Source organism: Hyla sarda, chromosome 5 (genome assembly GCF_029499605.1).
Source record: "Hyla sarda isolate aHylSar1 chromosome 5, aHylSar1.hap1, whole genome shotgun sequence".
NCBI classification, from domain to species: domain Eukaryota; kingdom Metazoa; phylum Chordata; class Amphibia; order Anura; family Hylidae; genus Hyla; species Hyla sarda.
Genome location: NC_079193.1, coordinates 174,676,095 through 174,694,816, shown reverse-complemented (window position 1 = coordinate 174,694,816; position 18,722 = coordinate 174,676,095). Strand labels below are relative to the sequence as shown.

Here is an 18,722-nt window from a genome sequence, read left to right as displayed (position 1 = left end):
GGCAGTAAGAGCAAAGTTCAGTTTCCATGTCATAAGCAGAATAATAAACTATATGAATCACACAATCATTTCAGTATATCTGAAACACCGCACAATTAACAGGACTGCCCTGGTAGACAAGACTAGCAATAAAAATCTAGTTTCACAGAACATTATTTTGTTTCAGGTAACAATTTGTATTATTATCATCATCTTTACCTATACCATAAGATATTGCCGTTTTGTAGCATAGCTGCAGTCCATAGGCTACATAATTTCACAATGAGCTTCAATAGAGAAAACCATAACTGCATTGCCCTTAACCACTGCATTAAAAAGGTATACAAAATATAAAAAGGTAAAAAAAAATAATAATTTAAAAATTAAAAATATGTATGTATGTATGTATGTATGTATGTATGTATGCATGCATTAGGGCTGCACAATATATCGCAAAAGCAATTATCTGCTCGGGCCGGCTCCCGTATGCTACTGCAGGCGGGGGCCGGCCAGAGCAGGTAAAAACTAATTTAAATACTAAAAGTCAGTCTTTCACAACCAGGGTGCCTACACAGTTGTTGAAAAACTAAAAACTCCCAGCATGTCCAGACAGCCAAAGGCTGTCCGGTCATGCTGGGAGTAGTAGTTTCACAGTAGCTGGAGGCACCCTGGTAGAAAAACACTGAGCTAAGTAAAAGGGCACAGGGAGAAAGATTAAAAAATAAATAAATTTAAAAACCTTATGCTCACCTACTCCCGGTCCCTGCAGATGCAGTTTGTCTCTGTGCGGTCCGATGTCTCCTCTCTTCTCCATTCAAGCAGAAGGACCTTTCCAGACAATCACTGGCCGCAGTGGTGTCACGTGTCAAGGCAGTTATTGGCTGATGAAGAAAGGTCTTTTTTGGCTGCAAACACACTAAGTTTCCCGGATCCTGCAGAAGATTTGAAAACAGTCCGGGAAACCCAGTGTATTTGCTGTAGCACAAAAAGCTACCTACCGGGGGGGGAGAATGTGACATGGGGAGATAATGCGATATGGGGAAGAATATGACGGGAATAATGTAACATGGGGGGGGGGGTGAATGTGACATGGGGGGGGGGGAGAAGATTGTGACAGGGGAGGGAGAATGTGACGGGGGGGGGGGGTGAGATGTGAAATGGGCAGTGGGCATAAAATAGGTGTGAAATGGGGGGGGGGGGATTTCACCATTTATTATATATCGCATCGCATATGGAAATCGCAATATTTAGGCCAATTACCGCAATCGCACATTTTTCCCATATAGTGCAGCCCTAGTATGTATGTATGTATGTATGTATGCATGCATGCGTATATATAGTGGTCCCTCAAGTTACAATATTAATTGGTTCCAGGACGACGAGCATTGTTGAAACCATTGTAAGTTGAGATCATAACTCTATGGAAACCTGGTAATTGGTTCTGAAGCCACCAAAATATCATCCAAAAACAGGAAAAAGTGAGGATCAAAGAAAAATAAGTAGATAACTAATACAGATAAAGCAAGTCCTTACATATAAAAGTAAGAAAGATCTGCTGGAAGCTGTAAATCACTGTCTATGGAGAGGACAGGAGCCTCTTCAGGGTCCTGTACAGGACACGCTAAGTCCTAAAAAAAAGTAAAATGGAGCCGCCCTTAGCTGGTGTCCAAAGGAGCAGCTAACTGGGGTCCAGGTTAAGAGTAGTACAGAACATGTAATACCTCCCTGTAGTGTAGGGGGCGCTACCAGACAGGAATTCAGTGCATATGCTACAGTAATACAGGGGGTTTTACCAGTGAATGCCCATTCTGATTGGTCAGTTCTGCCATTGACACGTTTCACAGATCTGGGCTGTCCATAGCATTGTATGTTGTGTCTGGTTACAGCCAATGTAAAGGCTTTTTATGGGAAAGAGTAAATATCATTTAGGGTATGTTCCCACACGGTGTATTTTGCTGTGTATTTGCTGCTGCGTATTTTCCTACCCATTGACTTCAACAGAGAAAATAAAATATGCAGCAGCAAATACGCAGCAAATACGCCGTGTGGGAATGTACCCTTTGGGTACATTCACATCTCTTGAATTTGCTGCAGATTTGATGCTGCAGATCTAATGCCATGTTCAACTATTTGTATTGATTTAACAGCATGAAACCTGCAGCAGCAACACAGTTGCAGATTCACAGCAAATCTGGTATGTGTGAATGTACCTTTCAAATAGGTATACACAGCGGATATTATGCTGCAGATTTTATGTTCTGTTAAATTATACAAGAAAAATATACACTCCCTGGCCACTTTATTAGATACAAGTGTCCAATTGCTGTTAACACAAATAGGTAATCCGTAAATCACATGATAGCAACTCAGTGCATTTAGGCATGTAGAAATGGTCAAACCAGTTAGCTGAAGTTTAAACAGAGCATCAAAATGGGGAAGAAAGGAACTATAAGTGACTTTAAACTTGATATGGTTGTTGGTGTCAGATGGGCTGGCTGCTCTACTGGGATTTATTTTATTTTTTTTAAATCAGAGAATTTTTATTGAAATTTTTCCAGAAATAAAAAGAACACACACACAACCCACCACACACCCCTCCCTAACAACCTCCACCCCCAAACAAACAGTCCTTCTCAACCCTTCAGCCCCAACCCAACAGGCTATAAAATAGTCAGGCAAAGCAGACAGGTAAGGGGCAGGCAATAGGGAGACAAATAAGAGGGGAAGGGCACAGTAAACTCCACAAACTATCACTCAAACCAAACTGCAAACATTCAGACCAGCCAGACAAACCGTTTAAACAACGATCCCACCCACACACATGCAAGAATCAGAGAAACAAGCAATTATGTCCCAGTAAAGAATATAATGGGATATAGACCTCTAGGTATATATTAAATTCTATTAGATAAATATTAGAATTGAGATGTGAGGTAGGTGTGTATGTGCAAATAGACTAGCAGTATATGATATGAGTAAACATTTGTTTATTAATGTAAAATATAGTAGTCCTAGCTGGGCCCTTGCTATGGATCTACTAAATATATTAACGAATTTGAGCAAAAACAGTTAAAAATAATAATATGTTGTGCAAAGAATAATAAAAAATATTAAAATATAATAAATTAATGGGGCAGTCACCAATAGTATAGGAAATTGTGGCAGTGAATCCATATAAATGCTTTGTAATCCACAGAGATACTTCTACAAATGTCGGGTATACTTCAAGTATATTGGTAGTGTTGCAGTCCACTGAAGTTTAGCAAAATAGTAGCATATAAAGTATCAAATATATGCCGTGCTTCTGCACCACTCACCGCTCCGCTGTGTGCAGGAAACCTAGGATGGAAGCCCCTATTTCGCTGGGCTCCGTATCGCAGACTGGCTCGGCTTGGCGGCCGGCTCAGTGGATGTCTGCGAGGTAAGTCCGAGGATTTCCCAATTCTGATGGTAATAAAGGATGCGGTGTGTGGATGCAGGTGCAGATTAGCAATGCTGAAGGCATCGACCTCGTGTTGGAGAGCACACGTATGCACAGTGGTCCCAAAAGCAAGGGATTCCAGCTGTTGCAAATGGTAGGATGGTGTTAGGCCCTGCTAGGACTACTATATTTTACATTAATAAACACATTTTTCTCATATCATATACTGCTAGTCTATTTTCACATACACACCTACCTCACATCTTAATTCTAATATTTATCTAATATAATTTTATATATACCTAGAGGTCTGTATACCACTATATTCTTTATTCCCTTTCTGGCACGTAGGGTTACGTGTAACACAGAAACCTCGGTACATATTAGCACAGTGAGAGTACCCCCCCAACCTCTTGTTTTCTTCAATTATGTCCCAGTGTCAGAAGGAGTAAACTTCCTCACCCAGGGACCCCATATGCCATCCAACTTTCGCTCCACCTTTCGTTTAAAGGGGTATCCAAAGGAAAGGGGATAAGATGCCTGATCGCGGAAGTCCCGCCGCTGGGGACCCCCGTGATCTTGCATGCGGTACCTCGTTTGTAATCAGTCCCCGAAGCGTGTTCGCTCCGGGACTGATTACCGGCGACTACAGGGCGGGCGGCGTGTGAAGTCATGCCCCCGTGTGATGTCACGCTCCGCCCCTCAATGCAAGCCTACGGGAGGGGGCGTGATAGCTGTCACGCCCCCTCCCGTAGGCTTGCATTGAGGGGCGGAGCGTGACATCACACGTGGGCGTGATGTCACACGCCGCCCGCCCTGTAGTTGCCGGTAATCAGTCCCGGAGCGAACACGCTTCGGGGACTGATTACAAACGGGGTGCCGCGTGCAAGATTACGGGGTCCCCAGCGGCGGGACTCCTGCGATCAGGCATCTTATCCCCTATCCTTTGGATAGGGGATAAGATGTCTAAGCACCGGAGTACCCCTTTAATGTAGATTCCCCTTTCCAATCTAACTACATAATTAATCCAAGCAATCAAATCCGCCACATCCGGGGGAGTAGGTTTAATCCAGTATTGCACTGCTAGTTTTCAAGCCTGATATAGAACACGAAGTATGCCGGTCTCCACAAGGGATGGTTCTTGTCCACAACCTATACCAGTCGAGCTAAGGTCACCCCATACACCGTCCGGATGAGAGTTAGCACCTCCTTCCAATAAGTATCCAGGAGTGGGCACAGAGCTGGGACAGTCTATTAGAGAGGAAGTGCCAACACAGTGGACCACTCCTCATCAGTCATTACACCAGCATCCCTCTCCCATTTACTATGAATAGTCAAAGGAAATTTATCATGATGAAAGCTCAATAGTTCTCCATACTTCCATGAGATGATTCCAGCCAACTCCCTTTTCGAGACCACAGAGTCCAAAACCCTAAGAGTGAAGTTCTAGCGAGAGGGACCTACTTCGTGTTTCATAAACATGCGGAGCTGCAAGTACCTATAAAAAGGAAGAATGTGGCAAAGCAAATTCCTCCTTCAAATCCTTAAAGGACCTAACTATGCCCTGGACAGCTAGTTGCTCCAAAACTATACAATCCCTTCTTCTACCAGAAACCAGCATCCATAAAAGAATAGAAAACAGGCAAGACAGGGTTACACCACAACGGGGTAAATTTAGTGCAACCATTAGTCCGAGTAGTTTCCGTGTGTGGCCACAGAGCCTGCACAATAAAGGAGTGGTGGGACAGGAATCAGGAGGTCTAGTAAGGGCACCTATCAAGTATGTGGAGCGGAATTCGTCCCCTATGTCTGGCCATGAACAACCGTCCTGTAGGACCTAACATACTAACAAATGCCCAACCCCGTATCTGATGCAAATGGGAGGCTAAAAAAATACAACCAGGCATTGGGAAGGCTCAAGCCCCCGGAAGACTTACCCCTTTGAAGAGTTTCTAGTCTGATCCTAGCAGTGCTACCCCCCTCCCCCAGACCAGCTGTCTACCACACTGAATACACTGAAAATGGGCCATCACAATCCACACCGGGAAGTTCTGGCAATATATACAGTAGTTGTGGCATCAAGATCATTCTGGCGAGATTTGTTCAACCAACCACTGAAATGGGAAGCTTACACCAAACTGACACCTTTTGGGAGCTCCTAACAAGGAAAGGGGTCAGGTTATGAGGAACAAATTCATGCAGAGACGGAGCAATACATATACCCAAATATTTAAAACTAGTCACCACTTGGAGCCTGGAAGCAGCAATCTGAGGGATAACAGGCCCAATTGTCCCAATTAATTAACAGACCAGAGTATTACCCAAAAACAGATATAAGGGACATAACAGGACCTAACGAGAGGGCCGTATCCCACAAAAACAACAGCATGTCATCCGCATAGAGTGCTACCCGCTCCTCAATGGACCCATACTGAAATCCCACCACACTAGCAGAAGACCTAATTAAGCAGGCCAGAGGCTGAATAGCCAAAAGCAAAGAGCAGAGGTGACAGGGACACCCCTGCCGCGTGCCCCTCTGCAGTTGAAAGGACTCTGACAACTGGCCGTTCACTCTAGCAACAGGGTCGCGGTACAGCAATTGACCATATGAGAAAAACAGAGGTACAAATCCCATAGATCCCATCACAAGCAGTTCAATTCGACGCTATCAAAGGCCTTGGCAGCGTCCAATGAAACCAGTGACCTAGCACCAGCCCCCTCCTGTGTCGTCTGCAAGTTGAGGAAAACCCTACGAATATTATCCACTGTGGATTTGCCTGGCATAAATCCAGTCTGGTCCCCATGAACTAAAGACAGGACAACCTTAGAAAGTCTGTTAGCGAGTACCCAAACCAGCAGCTTCACATCTGCACACAGGAGAGAGATAGGCCTGTAGGAGCCCGCACATAGCAGGTCCTTACCATGTTTAGGAAGGAGGACAACAATCGCTTCCATCATGGAATGGGGGAAAAAAAAGGTACCCACCTCCACTGCTGCCTAAAATACTCGCTATAGTTGTGGCAAGAGCACTCCCTGAAAAAGTTTATACACCTCACTTGGCAGACCATCAGGGACCGGAGACTTCTCATTAGCAGCATCTTTCAAAGCCAGTTCTAATTCCTCATGAGAGATAGGAGAGTCCAGCTCGCCCCTCTGCTCCTGAGAAAAAGAATTCAGAGACATCCGACTCACATAATCATCCAGGTCCACCTCAGAACAAGCAGTTTTGGAGGAATATGCATCTTTATAAAAATCCACCATTACCTGCAGAATGTCCCTATCTTCTGTAACCTCCCTCCCCCGATCATCCCTCAAACAACCAATATACGTTACCCTTTGCTGAGCACAAGCAATAGAAGCCAATAGTTTGCCTGTCCCTTCACCACACTCAAAGTACCGCTGTTTAATTAAAAAAATAAATAAATAAAATAAAAAGCCTATGTTCCGCAGCCAAATAGACAGTATTAGCATTTTGGGTCTGCAACCAGTTCTCCTGAGATACAGGGGAGGGGGATGAAACATAAGTCCCCCAAAATCTATCCAAAGAAACATCCAATATGTGATTAAAGTCCCCACAAAAGGAGCAGAGGAACTAGAGGGAGCCCAGACACTATGGACAAAATACGTTGTAACAGAGAAACTATAGGGATGGGGAATATATACACACACACCAACAATGATAAGCAAATCGGTGAGACACGTCTCAAACAGGATCTACAAACAGAGGAGACCTCCTTAAAAATGAATAGATTTGTGAACCAGAAGATTAACTCCCCTAGCATGAGAGGAGTACGTAGAATGAGAATAGCCAACCCATGAGAGCCCGTCAAAGGAGACAGCAAGGAAAGTTTCTCCAACTTAGCCGCCACCTCTTGTTGTAGCACCCTGTTTATTCCTCAGACTGGCAGACATACTGTGCCCCTTTTGGGAAGAGCCAGCTCCGTCCTTGTTCTTCTTTCACTTATTAGTGGCCATTGATGGTAATAGAAAATGCCACAGCAAGGAATGATGCAGTAGACACAAAATACAGACTTGAAAACTCAACACTAATCCAGTCAAGCAGTAGTGGGGGGGGGGGGGGGGAAAGAGTAAGAGGAGGAGGGTCAGACCCTCTAAGTGGAACCACAACCCCCAGACCACAGTCCCCAAGCAGGAGAATGGCCGGCAAAGTCCAGACAGCGGGACACTCAGGGTGGGGGTTCCACTTTTATGGGAGGGAAGAATAGAGAGTTGGCAGGCCCTCATTTATGAAGAATGCCCCCATGCAGGGCCCCAACAGTGAGGCAGAGAACAGGTAGGCCTAGAGCTGGGCGGTATGACCAAAAATGTGTATCACAGTATTTTTGTAAATGATGGCGGTTCCATGGTATTTAACAGTATTTACCGCCCCCCCCCCCTCCCATCATTATGTGATGGGCGCAGCTTCCTCCACCCCTCCCTGGTTTATAAGCCCAGCGCCACATTGGGGGACTAATCCTATGTCACCCGCGAGCGCTGCTGCTTCTCCCCCCCCCCCCTGCCAAAAAATTATCAGCCGCTGCGCTGTACTGCACTCTGTATTCCTGTGCCTGGGTTGCAAATATTAAAAACTTTAACTCACCTTCTTCCTACGTTCCCCCGTTGCTCTGGAACCGGCCTCACGGTGCCTGCGCTGCTCTTGCTGCTTCCTGGGGATGGGAACGTCACAGAGTCGTCAGCCTATCACCGGCCGCTGCGATGCCTTGCCTCGGCCAGTGATAGGCCGGCCGGCTTCTTACACGACAGTGCGCTCAGCCTATCACTAGCCGAAGCGGGACATCGCTTCGGCCGGTGATAGGCTGACGGCCCTGTGAAGTTCCCATCCCAAGGAAGCAACAAGAGGACCATGAGGCCGGTTCGGGAACAACGGGGAACGTAGGAAGAAGGTGAGTTAAAGTTTGTTTTGTTTATTTCTGAAGCCCGGGCTCAGGATAGTACAGTACAGCGATGCGGCTGATAATTGTTTGGAGGGGGCATAAGAGAAATGTTATGTGATTATGATTAGTCAACCGCGAGGGCAGGGCTGTGGAGTTGGTAGATAAAAGTTCCGCCTCCAACGTTTTTTGTACTTCCGACTCCTCTGTATTAATATGCAAATGTATTTTATACATACCTTGAAGGAAAGAAAGGCACAATACATGTTATTACCACAGGACTACTGGCTGGGAAGCCAACAGTCTACTGTATTGAACAGCACAGTTTGTGTGCTGATCTGCTGCTGAAGATAGGGAAGTGGGAGGATCCAGGAAGGGGCATTTATTATAAAACATGATTTCCCTAGTAGAATCCCATAGTCCTTTTTAAAGAGGTACTCCGCCCCTAGACATCTTATCCCCTATCCAAAGGATAGGGGATAAGATGTCAGATCGCCGGGGTCCCGCTGCTGGGGACCCTCGGGATCGCCGCTGCGGCACTGTGCTATCATTACTGCACAGAGCGAGTTCGCTCTGTGCGTAATGACAGGCGATACAGGGGGACGGAGCAGCGTGACATCATGGCTCCGCCCCTCGTGACATCACGGCCCGCCCTCTTAATGCAAGTCTACGGCAGGGGGCATGACCGCCACGCCCCCTCCCATAGACTGGTATTGAGGGGGCGGGCCATGATGTCACGAGGGGCGGAGCCGTGACGTAATGATGCTCCGGCCCCTGTATTGCCCGTCATTACGCACAGGGGTCCCCAGCGATCTGACCTCTTATCCCCTTATCCTTTGGATAGGGGATAAGATGTCTAAGGGCGGAGTACCCCTTTAAGCTAACAATAGAGTTTACAAGTTTTTATAGCCTTAGCTGAATGGCAGCAGTTTTTCCAATGGTTTACAGCTTCAATCTTGAACTATTGACCCTCCATTCCCTTCACTTATACAAGTGTCTCTAGTCCTGCAAAAAACATTATCAGTGAGAGGCTAGGTTACCCATGGGTTCCCTGTAACAGCAGAACACAACACTATGGAAAGTATTGCCGCTCCTAATTATGTGTTGTGTGCCATATAGTGAAGCACATGAAAATCAAGCTTCTTCATAGTTCTTGTATTAACAGTTCAATCTGGTGGTGGTGGTGTAATGGTGTGGGGGACGTTTTCTTGGTAAACTTTAAAGGGGTACTCTCCCCCCCCCCCCCCCCCTAGACATCTTATCCCCTATCCAAAGGATAGGGGATAAGATGTCTGATCACGGGGGTCCCGACGCTGGGGACCCCCGCAATATAACACGCAGCACCCACCTGTTACTGCTCCGGAAGCGCTGGAGGGTCTGGCTCCCGACCATAGGAACGGAAGATGTCATGACTCCGCCCAGTGTGACGTCACCCCCCACCAATGCAAGTCTATGGGAGGGGGCATGACAGCCGTCACGCCCCCTCCCATAGACTTGCATTGAGGGGGCGGGGCGTGACATCACACGGGGGTGGAGTCGTGACAGCACAATCTTCTGTTCCTGTGGTCGGGAGCCAGACCCTCCAGCACTTCCGGAGCAGTAACAGGTGGGTGCTGCGTGCTATATTGCGGGGGGTCCCCAGTGGTGGGACCCCCACGATCAGACATCTTATCCCTATCCTTTGGATAGGGGATAATATGTCTAGGGTGGAGTACCCCTTTAAGCCTCATAGTACCAATTGAAAATTGTTTCAATGAAGAAGCCTACCTACCCGAGTATAGTTGTGACCATGTCCTTCCTTTTATAAGCACAGTGTACCCATCTTCTGATGGCTGCCTCCAACAGGACAGTTCACCATGTCACAAAACTCACATCATCTCAAACTGGCTTCTTTAACATAATAAATTCACTGTATTCCAATGGCCTTCACAGTCACCAGATCTCAATCCATTAGAGCTCTTTTGGGATGTGACTGAATGGATGTGAGACAACCATGTTCATATGGACCAAAATCTTGATTGTTTCCAGAACCATGTAGAAAGTATGCTACAAAGAATGAAGTCCGTGCTGAAAGCAAAAGGGAGTCCACCTGCTAATAAAGTGGCCAGCGAATGTAAACTTATAATTGAATAAAGTCTGCAGTGAATACTATGCAAGAACATTCCCTTAGGGTGAATTTACACAGATTTATTGCAGAAATGTCTGACTGTCCCAGTGGATTTTTCAGCATGCAAATTGCCCTGCGTTTATAAGTCGACAGCACGTTTCTCTGGTGTATTGTCTGCAGATTTGATTAGGATTTTTCTTATCGATTACAATAATATGAAAGTCCCCTGGACCTGTAACAAGCCAATGATTAAAACTATTGATTTTTTTTCCCTTTCTGCACAGTCCATAGAATCTGAATATAGTCATCTCAGGATTTGGTGGATAAATTTCTGCAGCAAATCCAATCCATGTGACCTTTCCAATGGATACAAAATACTGCCTAAAATACTCAAGTGTGTTGGGGGGGGGGGAGCTTTATGCCCCATCAAGCCTTTAGAGAAGAAAAAAAAAATAAAAAATGTACTTGCACAAATTAATAACTCATTGGGCAGAAATGACATTTTAGTAATTTGCATAGATCCCATATTCTTATATATCCAAATGAGGGCCAGTAATAATGCACAGTAACCGCTCCTCTTTATAATAGACAAGAGTATAATATTTCCATGTATGCCAGGAGAATGAACAAGGAGAGGTCATAAAACCTTGCAGTGGAATTGCATAGACACTGTTTATAACAGCAATAAGAAACATTAAGGGTTCGCACACGGGCGGATCCACAAGGTACTCACACATTGCGGCCGCTCCCCCTGCTCCCTGAGCTAGGCCGAGAGCAGCCGCGATGTGTGCGAGTATACTCGCACATCACAGTGTGTCCGCTTGTACTGTATTGAAGTAAAACAGCTTTGTGTTTTTTTTTTTTTTTATTAAAAAATAAATAAATAAAAATGTACAACTTTTGCTTCTGCAGATTAAAAGTAAATAATACAATACAAACTGATAAAAAGGGTTATTCTGGCCATAGCCATCTTATCACCTATTAAAAGGATAGGAGATAATATGTCTGATTGCGGGGGACCGCTGCTGAGACCCCCCCCCCATGATCTCCATGCAGCACCCGCATTCTATGCAGGGCTGCTGCTCACGTCTCAGAAACCTCTGCGTTTCCGGGACTGGAGACATGATGTCACGCCATGCCCTATGGGAGGGGGCGTGACAGGTGCTGAACGGAGATTGCGGGGGTCCCAGTGGCAAACCCCTCACGATCAGACATCGCTCCCATCCTTTGAATAGGGGGATAAGATGTTTATGGCCGGAATACCACTTTAAATGCTGATCTATTCTTAACCTGTCAAATGGCACTTAACTGGGCAAAATCCTAATAAAATAAACTTAATTAAAATTTCATCTTAGATTAGCGCGAGTACACGTTTTTTCCTAGCGCACTCTTCCCACTTTTAAAAATAAATTATGGACAACTCCTATAATGAAATTCCTCAAGCTTGACACCTTCCAAAAGAAGAGTTGGTACCACAACTTTCCTCTGCTTTTTAGTCACACAGAAGTAGAGTGACTTATTGCTCTGTGTCTGTTTTTTGGCAAATCCCGGTCTTCTGGATATGCTAGATACCCCTAAGCTCCTGGTGCACAGTGATGTCCATCCAACATCATCGCCATGCCTCCTCCCCAGTCACTGTGCACCCAGGGCTGGGGAATGCGCATCGGGCACCAAGTAGGATCATTAGCATATCCAAAAGACCAGGGATTACTGAAGAAAGGAGGCAAGGAGTGAGGAACGGTAAGTATCATGTTCATCTGTGTCACCAACAGGTTAGTGGAGGCGATACAGATGACAGATTTTTGTGTGCATTATGGGGGCTGCCATCTTGCCTGAGCTGTTTTAATAGCATTTAGTGACATTCTTTACCTTAGGACCCATGGGCATAAACAATGGACGGAACCTGTCCTATTCAGATGACTTGAAGACAGCACTGGGTATTCTCTGTGAGCTTTTGAAAAGGTAATTCTACAGGTAGGAGGGAGACTGATCTCTACTGTGAATGGCTGTGGGTCAAGTGTTAGCTCTCTACTGGTTCACATACAGAAAAAAGAACAACCCTTGGTTGTGGGGAGAGCACTGCTTTTGCCAATATACAGTGACCCCCAGACCTACGATGGCCCCGACATACGAAGGTATGTTGAAGGTAGCATCAACATACGATACTTTTGTATGTTGGGGCCATCGCATAAACGGCTATGCCGCAACACTGAATGCTTCAGCTGCCGCCGGATAGCCGTGTGCTCCGGTGATGGTCTCCCACCTGTCCACGGGGCTCCGGAGCTCCTCTTCAGGATTCCACTCCATCCCCAGCACGCTCCGTCGTCATCACGTCGCACGCACGCCGTCCCGTCATCCAATAGGAGCGGCGTGCGTGCGTAGCGATGGAGAGCGGAGAGTGAGGATCCCGGGGAAGAAGACGTCCGGACCATGAGGAACACCACGGGGACAGCGATTGAGGGCGACATCCAGGGCAGCGGTGACAGTAAGGAGCTGCGGGGACAGGTGAGTACAACTTCCTATACTTTACATTGCACGGATCCCTCAACCAACGATGGTTCATTTGGCATGGATTACCATCGTATGTTGAGGGACCACTGTACTTTTTTCATTCATTCATACATACACTGCTCAAAAAAACTAAAGGGAACACTTAAAACAACACAATGTAACTCCAAGTCAATCACACTTCTGTGAAATCACACTGTCCACTCAGGAAGCAACACTGATTGACAATCAATTTCACATACTGTTGTGCAAATGGAACAGAAAACAGGTGGAAATTTTAGGCAATTAGCAAGACACTCCCAATAAAGGAGTGGTTCTGCAGGTGGTGACCACAGACCACTTCTCAGTTCTATGCTTCCTGGCTGATGTTTTGGCCACTTTTGAATGCTGGCGGTGCTTTCACGCTAGTGGTAGTATGAGACGGAGTCTACAACCCACATATGTGGCTCAGGTAGTGCAGCTCATTCAGGATGGCACACCACTGAGAGCTGCGGCAAGGTTTGCTGTATATGTCAGCATAGTGTCTAGAGCATGGAGGCGCTACCAGGAGACAGGCCAGTACATCAGGAGATGTGGAGGAGGCCGTAGGAGGGCAGCAACCCAGCAGCAGGACCGCTACCTCCGTCTTTGTGCAAGGAGGAGCACTGTCATAGACCTGCAAAATTACCTCCAGCAGGCCACAAATGTGCATGTGTCCACTCAGACGGTCAGAAACAGACTCCATGAGGGTGATATGAGAGCCAGACGTCCACAGGTGGGGGTTGTGCTTACAGCCAAACACAGTGTAGGACGTTTGGCATTTGCCAGAGAACACCAAGATTGGCAGATTAACCACTGGCGCCCTGTGCTCTTCACAGATGAAAGGAGGTTTACACTGAGCACATGTGACAGACGTCACAGAGTCTGGAGACGCTGTGGAGAACGTTCTGCTGCCTGCAACATCCTCCAGCATGACCGGTTTGATGGTGGGTCAGTAATGGTGTGCGGTGGCATTTCTTTGGGGGGCTGCACAGCCCTCCATGTGCTTGCCCCAGGTAGCCTGGCTGCCATTAGGTACCGAGATGAGACCCTCAGACCTCTTGTGAGACCATATGCTGGTATGGTTGGCCCTGGGTTCCTAGTAATGCAAGACAATGCTAGACCTCACGTGGCTGGAGTGTGTCAGCAGTTCTTGCAAGAGGAAAGCATTGATGCTATGGACTGGCCCGCCCGTTCCCCAGACCTGAATCAGATTGAGCACATCTGGGACATCATGTCTCACTCCATCCACCAACAACAAATTGCACCACAGATTGTCTAGGACAGTGTTTCCCAACCCAGTCCTCAAGGCACACCAACAGTCCAGGATTTTAATTTTTCCCTGTTCTATTCCAATGGAGTAACTGAAAAAACCCGGAATTTTGGTGTGCCTTGAGGACTGGGTTGGGAAACACTGGTCTAGGAGTTGGCGGATGCTTTAGTCCAGGTTTGCCACCTCATCAGGAGCATGCCCAGGCGTGGTAGGGAGGTCATATGGGCATGTGGAGGCCACACACACACACACACACACACACACACTACTGAGCCTCATTTTGTCTTGTTTTAAAGGACATTACATCAAAGTTGGATCAGCCTGTAGTGTGGTTTTCCACTTTGATTTTGAGTGTGACTCCATATCCAGACCTCCATGGGTTGATAAATTTGATTTCCATTGATAATTTTTGTGTGATTTTGTTGTCAGCACATTCAACTATGTAAAGACAAAAGTATTTCATACGATTAGTTCATCCATTCAGACCTAGGATGTGTTATCTCGTGTTCCCTTTATTTTTTGAGCAGTGTATTTGCCACAGCAGCGTTCACCCGTGTATTAGGTAGTTGTGCTGGCTATTTTTCTTTTTATTCTTGCTGTGCAAATTTATAAGACCCCGGAAACACATGACATCACTAGAGGTCGGTGAACTCAGAGCAAGAAAGTGGTTACATGGGAGCTCTGCGAAAACGCACGGCAGAAAACTTTATGCTATTCGCCATCTTTTTGAAAGTAAAAACATTACAATACCATAGTGATATCCCTTTCAACAGCATAATACGGTTGATAGAACAATAAAAGAATTGAAATGTTTCTTGTGGTAATTTCCTAAAAAATATTTTATTGCAATGTCATCAAATTATGTGTTCACTTACAAATTCACGCAACCCCATAAGAATACGGGAAATTAAATAAGACACCATATTAATGAAGTTAATGACAAAATACCGTGTAGAGACCTGGCCTAGTACTGGCTGACTACTGTCGTCTCATATTGTGGGCGAGTCACACAGTTTACAGCACGTGGCGCCAAATCCATACCACAGCATTTCTAATAGAGTCCCTACTTTATGAGTCACATGCCTAGAAAGAAGGCTGCTTTTTGGCTAGCGTTATTCACAATTTGCCGCCTGAGAAACTGAAAATATTCACTTTTCAGACTGACACAGTGACTTTTTGCAGAAAATCTCAAGCGATTGAAGTATATAGGCCGATCATCCCAATAAACACTAAACTGCGATATAGCACAGGAAAAACAGAAGGTGACAATTTGTGTGGAAATGGCTACTGTCTACAATAGAAATACAGAAAGCAGATGTCCACATAAAAGGACATATAATTCTTTACCATCAGTCATACTGTATGCTGTGTATTAGAGATGGGCTGGAAAAATTGGATACAGACCTAGGAGACTCTTTCCTAGGACTGTATCCACCTTTTCCAGCCCACCGGAGCACCTGAAAGCTGAACACATTTATGCAGGAAAAGTCATCAACTGCCGAGCCGAGAAGTTCGTGACGAATCAAATTTACTGTAAGTTCGCTCATCTCTACTGTGTATATCAGCTGTAAGATTGGCATAAGACAGGATCACGGTTTCCTTCTTTACTACAATTAATTTTTCCTACTTTTATGACACGAGTTTTATGATACGAGGTCAATCCCATCTTAGGATTCCTATCATTTTAAGATTTCAATATCCCATCAACTTGTGTTTTATTACCCCAGGATTACTAGTAATAATAAGGAGATTGGATAGTAATAAAACGATAATAGATCATTGGATGATGGGATAGGATTCATAGGATATCATCATATTTCTCTCCCATCATTTTAGGATTTATTATCCTGAGGATTACTAGAAATCATAAAATAATGTGATAGTAACAGATGATATCCTGTGATTACTATTCTATTATTTAAAGATTATCCTATAGATTAGCGGTCTTCAACCTGCGGACCTTCAGATATTGCAAAACTACAACTCCCAGCATGCACGGACAGCCGTTGGCTGTCCGTGCATGCTGGGAGTTGTAGTTTTGCAACATCTGGAGGTCCGCAGGTTGAAGACCGCTGCTATAGATTATTACTGCTATGATCCCTATCCCATCATCTTATGATTTCTAGAAATCATGGGATAATAAGTCATAAGGTGATGAGATAGAAATCATAATATGATATTCTATCAGCTTATGATTATGTTATGATTTATATCCTATTGTAATGATTTCGATGACATCATGGTCTGATTAATTAGCCTATGATTTCTATGCTTTGTCTCAACATATGATTACTATTAGGGATCGACCGATATCGATTTTTTTTAGGGCCGATACCAATAATCTGTGATCTTTCAGGCCAATATTCCGGTATAAATTATCGGCTATTACACCCCCCCCCCCCCCCCAGAAGCCGCTGCAGATCAATGATTTATTTAAAGCGGGGGCTCTAAATCAATGGACTGCAGCGGCTTTTGCGGGGCCAGAGAGCCGCTTCTCTCCCCCTGCCTGTCCTGGGGTCCTCCCTTAAACCAACCACCACCGCCGCTACTCCATTGCCTCCCCCATCCCCGGTTTATAATTACCTGTTCCCGGGGTCCGCGCTACTTCTGGCTCCGGCGGCATCCTGAGCTGTCACTGCGCGCACTGATGATGTCGCGTTGAGGACGTCACTCGTCATTGCGCTGCGCAGCATGCCGCCGGAGCCAGAAGTACGCGGACCCCGGGAACAGGTAATTGTAAAACCGAGGATGGGGGAAGCAATGGGGCAGCGGCGGTGGTCTCTGGTCGGGGAGGCGGGGCATTATCGGCAAGGTAATTGCAGATACCAATAATGTCCAAAATCGTGAATATCGGCTGATAATATCGGCCAAACCGATAATCGGTCGATCCCTAATTACTGTCCTATGATCTTATGACTTCTCTCACAATACAGGAGAGTGACCTGGAAGCTCTCCTCTAGCTGTCATCCACCTTGCAGAGCTCCAGGTAAGGGACAGGCTGAAGTTCTAGCTGTCACGTGTGCGGTCTCTGGAATGACCCTGGACCCGGCGCAGTCACACTATGGAGCCCCAGAGTCCCGGGCACTTACCGGCAGATCCACATTGATGTCCGTGCCGTCCAGCAGCAACACCTTACAGGTCAACACGGACTTGCTGTCCCCGGCCGCAGGGATGTGCACTGCGGCTCCTCCACTGACCACAGGGGGCGGCAGGAGGGGCTGGTGCGGGTAGAGCGCTCCGGCAGGGGAGGCAGCGGAGGGGCCGGCTGCAGCCCTCATCACCATAGCGCCCCCATCCCTCTCATCGCGGACACCAGCCCCGTGCAACGCCACTGCGCTTCTCCCTCCGTGCCGCTGCATCGACCGCCGACCAAAGGTCCTCCGTAGGAACCGCAGCATCATCCTTCACCTCCTCCTCCTCCTCCCTCCTCTTTAACCCTGTCCTCCTCTTCCTGGAGAGTAAAGCTCAGCCCTGAGCAGTCAATAACTGATCGATAACACTCGCTCCTGACAGTGTGAACAGCTCCCGAGTAAAGTCTGATGGGGCCGGGCGGAAGCACAGGTGAGCACCCCGCTCCGGTACCGCTGGCCCCTGTGGAGAAGTTCCTGCTCCTGCGGAAAGTTTCCCCGGCTCACAAGCCCGCAGACATAACCGGAGTGCGGCGGCGGGTGCTGAGGACTGGGCAGAGGGAGGCGACAGCACTGACACCCCTCCGGGCTGCATGCACCATCCTGGGGAGAGCACGGTGAGGGCAGCAGGTGTGTGGCAGGGAGCAGTGTGCTGCACGGGGGGTGACGGCAGCCGCTCCGCCGCTCTTCATGGACGGATACAAGTAACGCGTCCTGTCCGTGTCCGGCAGTCACTTGTTGGATGCGTCCTCTTCCTCGTCTTGTAGAGATGTGGAAATGACACAGAGCCGGGTCTGTTCGGCGCGGCCGCCCTCCTCCTCCTCTACTCGGTGTCGTGTGTCTCCTCCCTCCCAGGAGTTTGGCTCCCTTCCCAGCCATTCTATTGACGAGCCAGCAGGTGTTTTAACCCTCTCATGGTTGCAGCCTATGCATACTGGGAGTTGCAGTTTTTCAAGAGATAATTCAGACAATCACTGGTCACAGTAGTGATGCATTTCAGCCAATGATTTCCTGCAGGGAAAGCAGCCACAATTGGGAGCTGTGGGGTTCAAAGAAGATGAGTATTGTTTGTTTGGTTACCAACTCCTTTACGAAAAAAAACTTCTATCACCAGAAAAAACCCTTAAAGGGGTACTCCGCCCCTAGACATCTTATCCCCTATCCAAAGGATAGGGGATAAGATGTCAGATCGTTGGATCCCGCCGCTGGGTCCCCCGCAGTATAGCAAGCTGCACTCACCTGTAACTGCTTCCGGAAATGCTGGAGGCTATCAGGCCAATTCCTCCGCCCCCGTGTGATGTCACGCCTCGCCCCCTCAATGCAAGTCCATGGGAGGGGGCGTGACGGCCATCACGCCCCCTCCCATAGACTTGCATTGAGGGGGCGGGGCATGACA

The 18,722-nt window shown here is 46.8% G+C and overlaps 1 protein-coding gene across 1 annotated transcript in view; it reads right to left on the bottom strand.

Moving 5' to 3' along the window:
- EPB41L4B (erythrocyte membrane protein band 4.1 like 4B) overlaps positions 1-18,365 on the bottom strand; it is a 182,625-nt gene extending 164,260 nt beyond the window's left edge. Inside the window, exon 1 of the mRNA XM_056520799.1 lies at positions 17,288-18,365. Within this exon, the coding sequence (XP_056376774.1) occupies positions 17,288-17,599 (312 nt within the window). The 5' untranslated portion in view covers positions 17,600-18,365. The remainder of the gene's footprint in view (positions 1-17,287) is intronic.
- Positions 18,366-18,722: the final 357 nt, after the last annotated feature.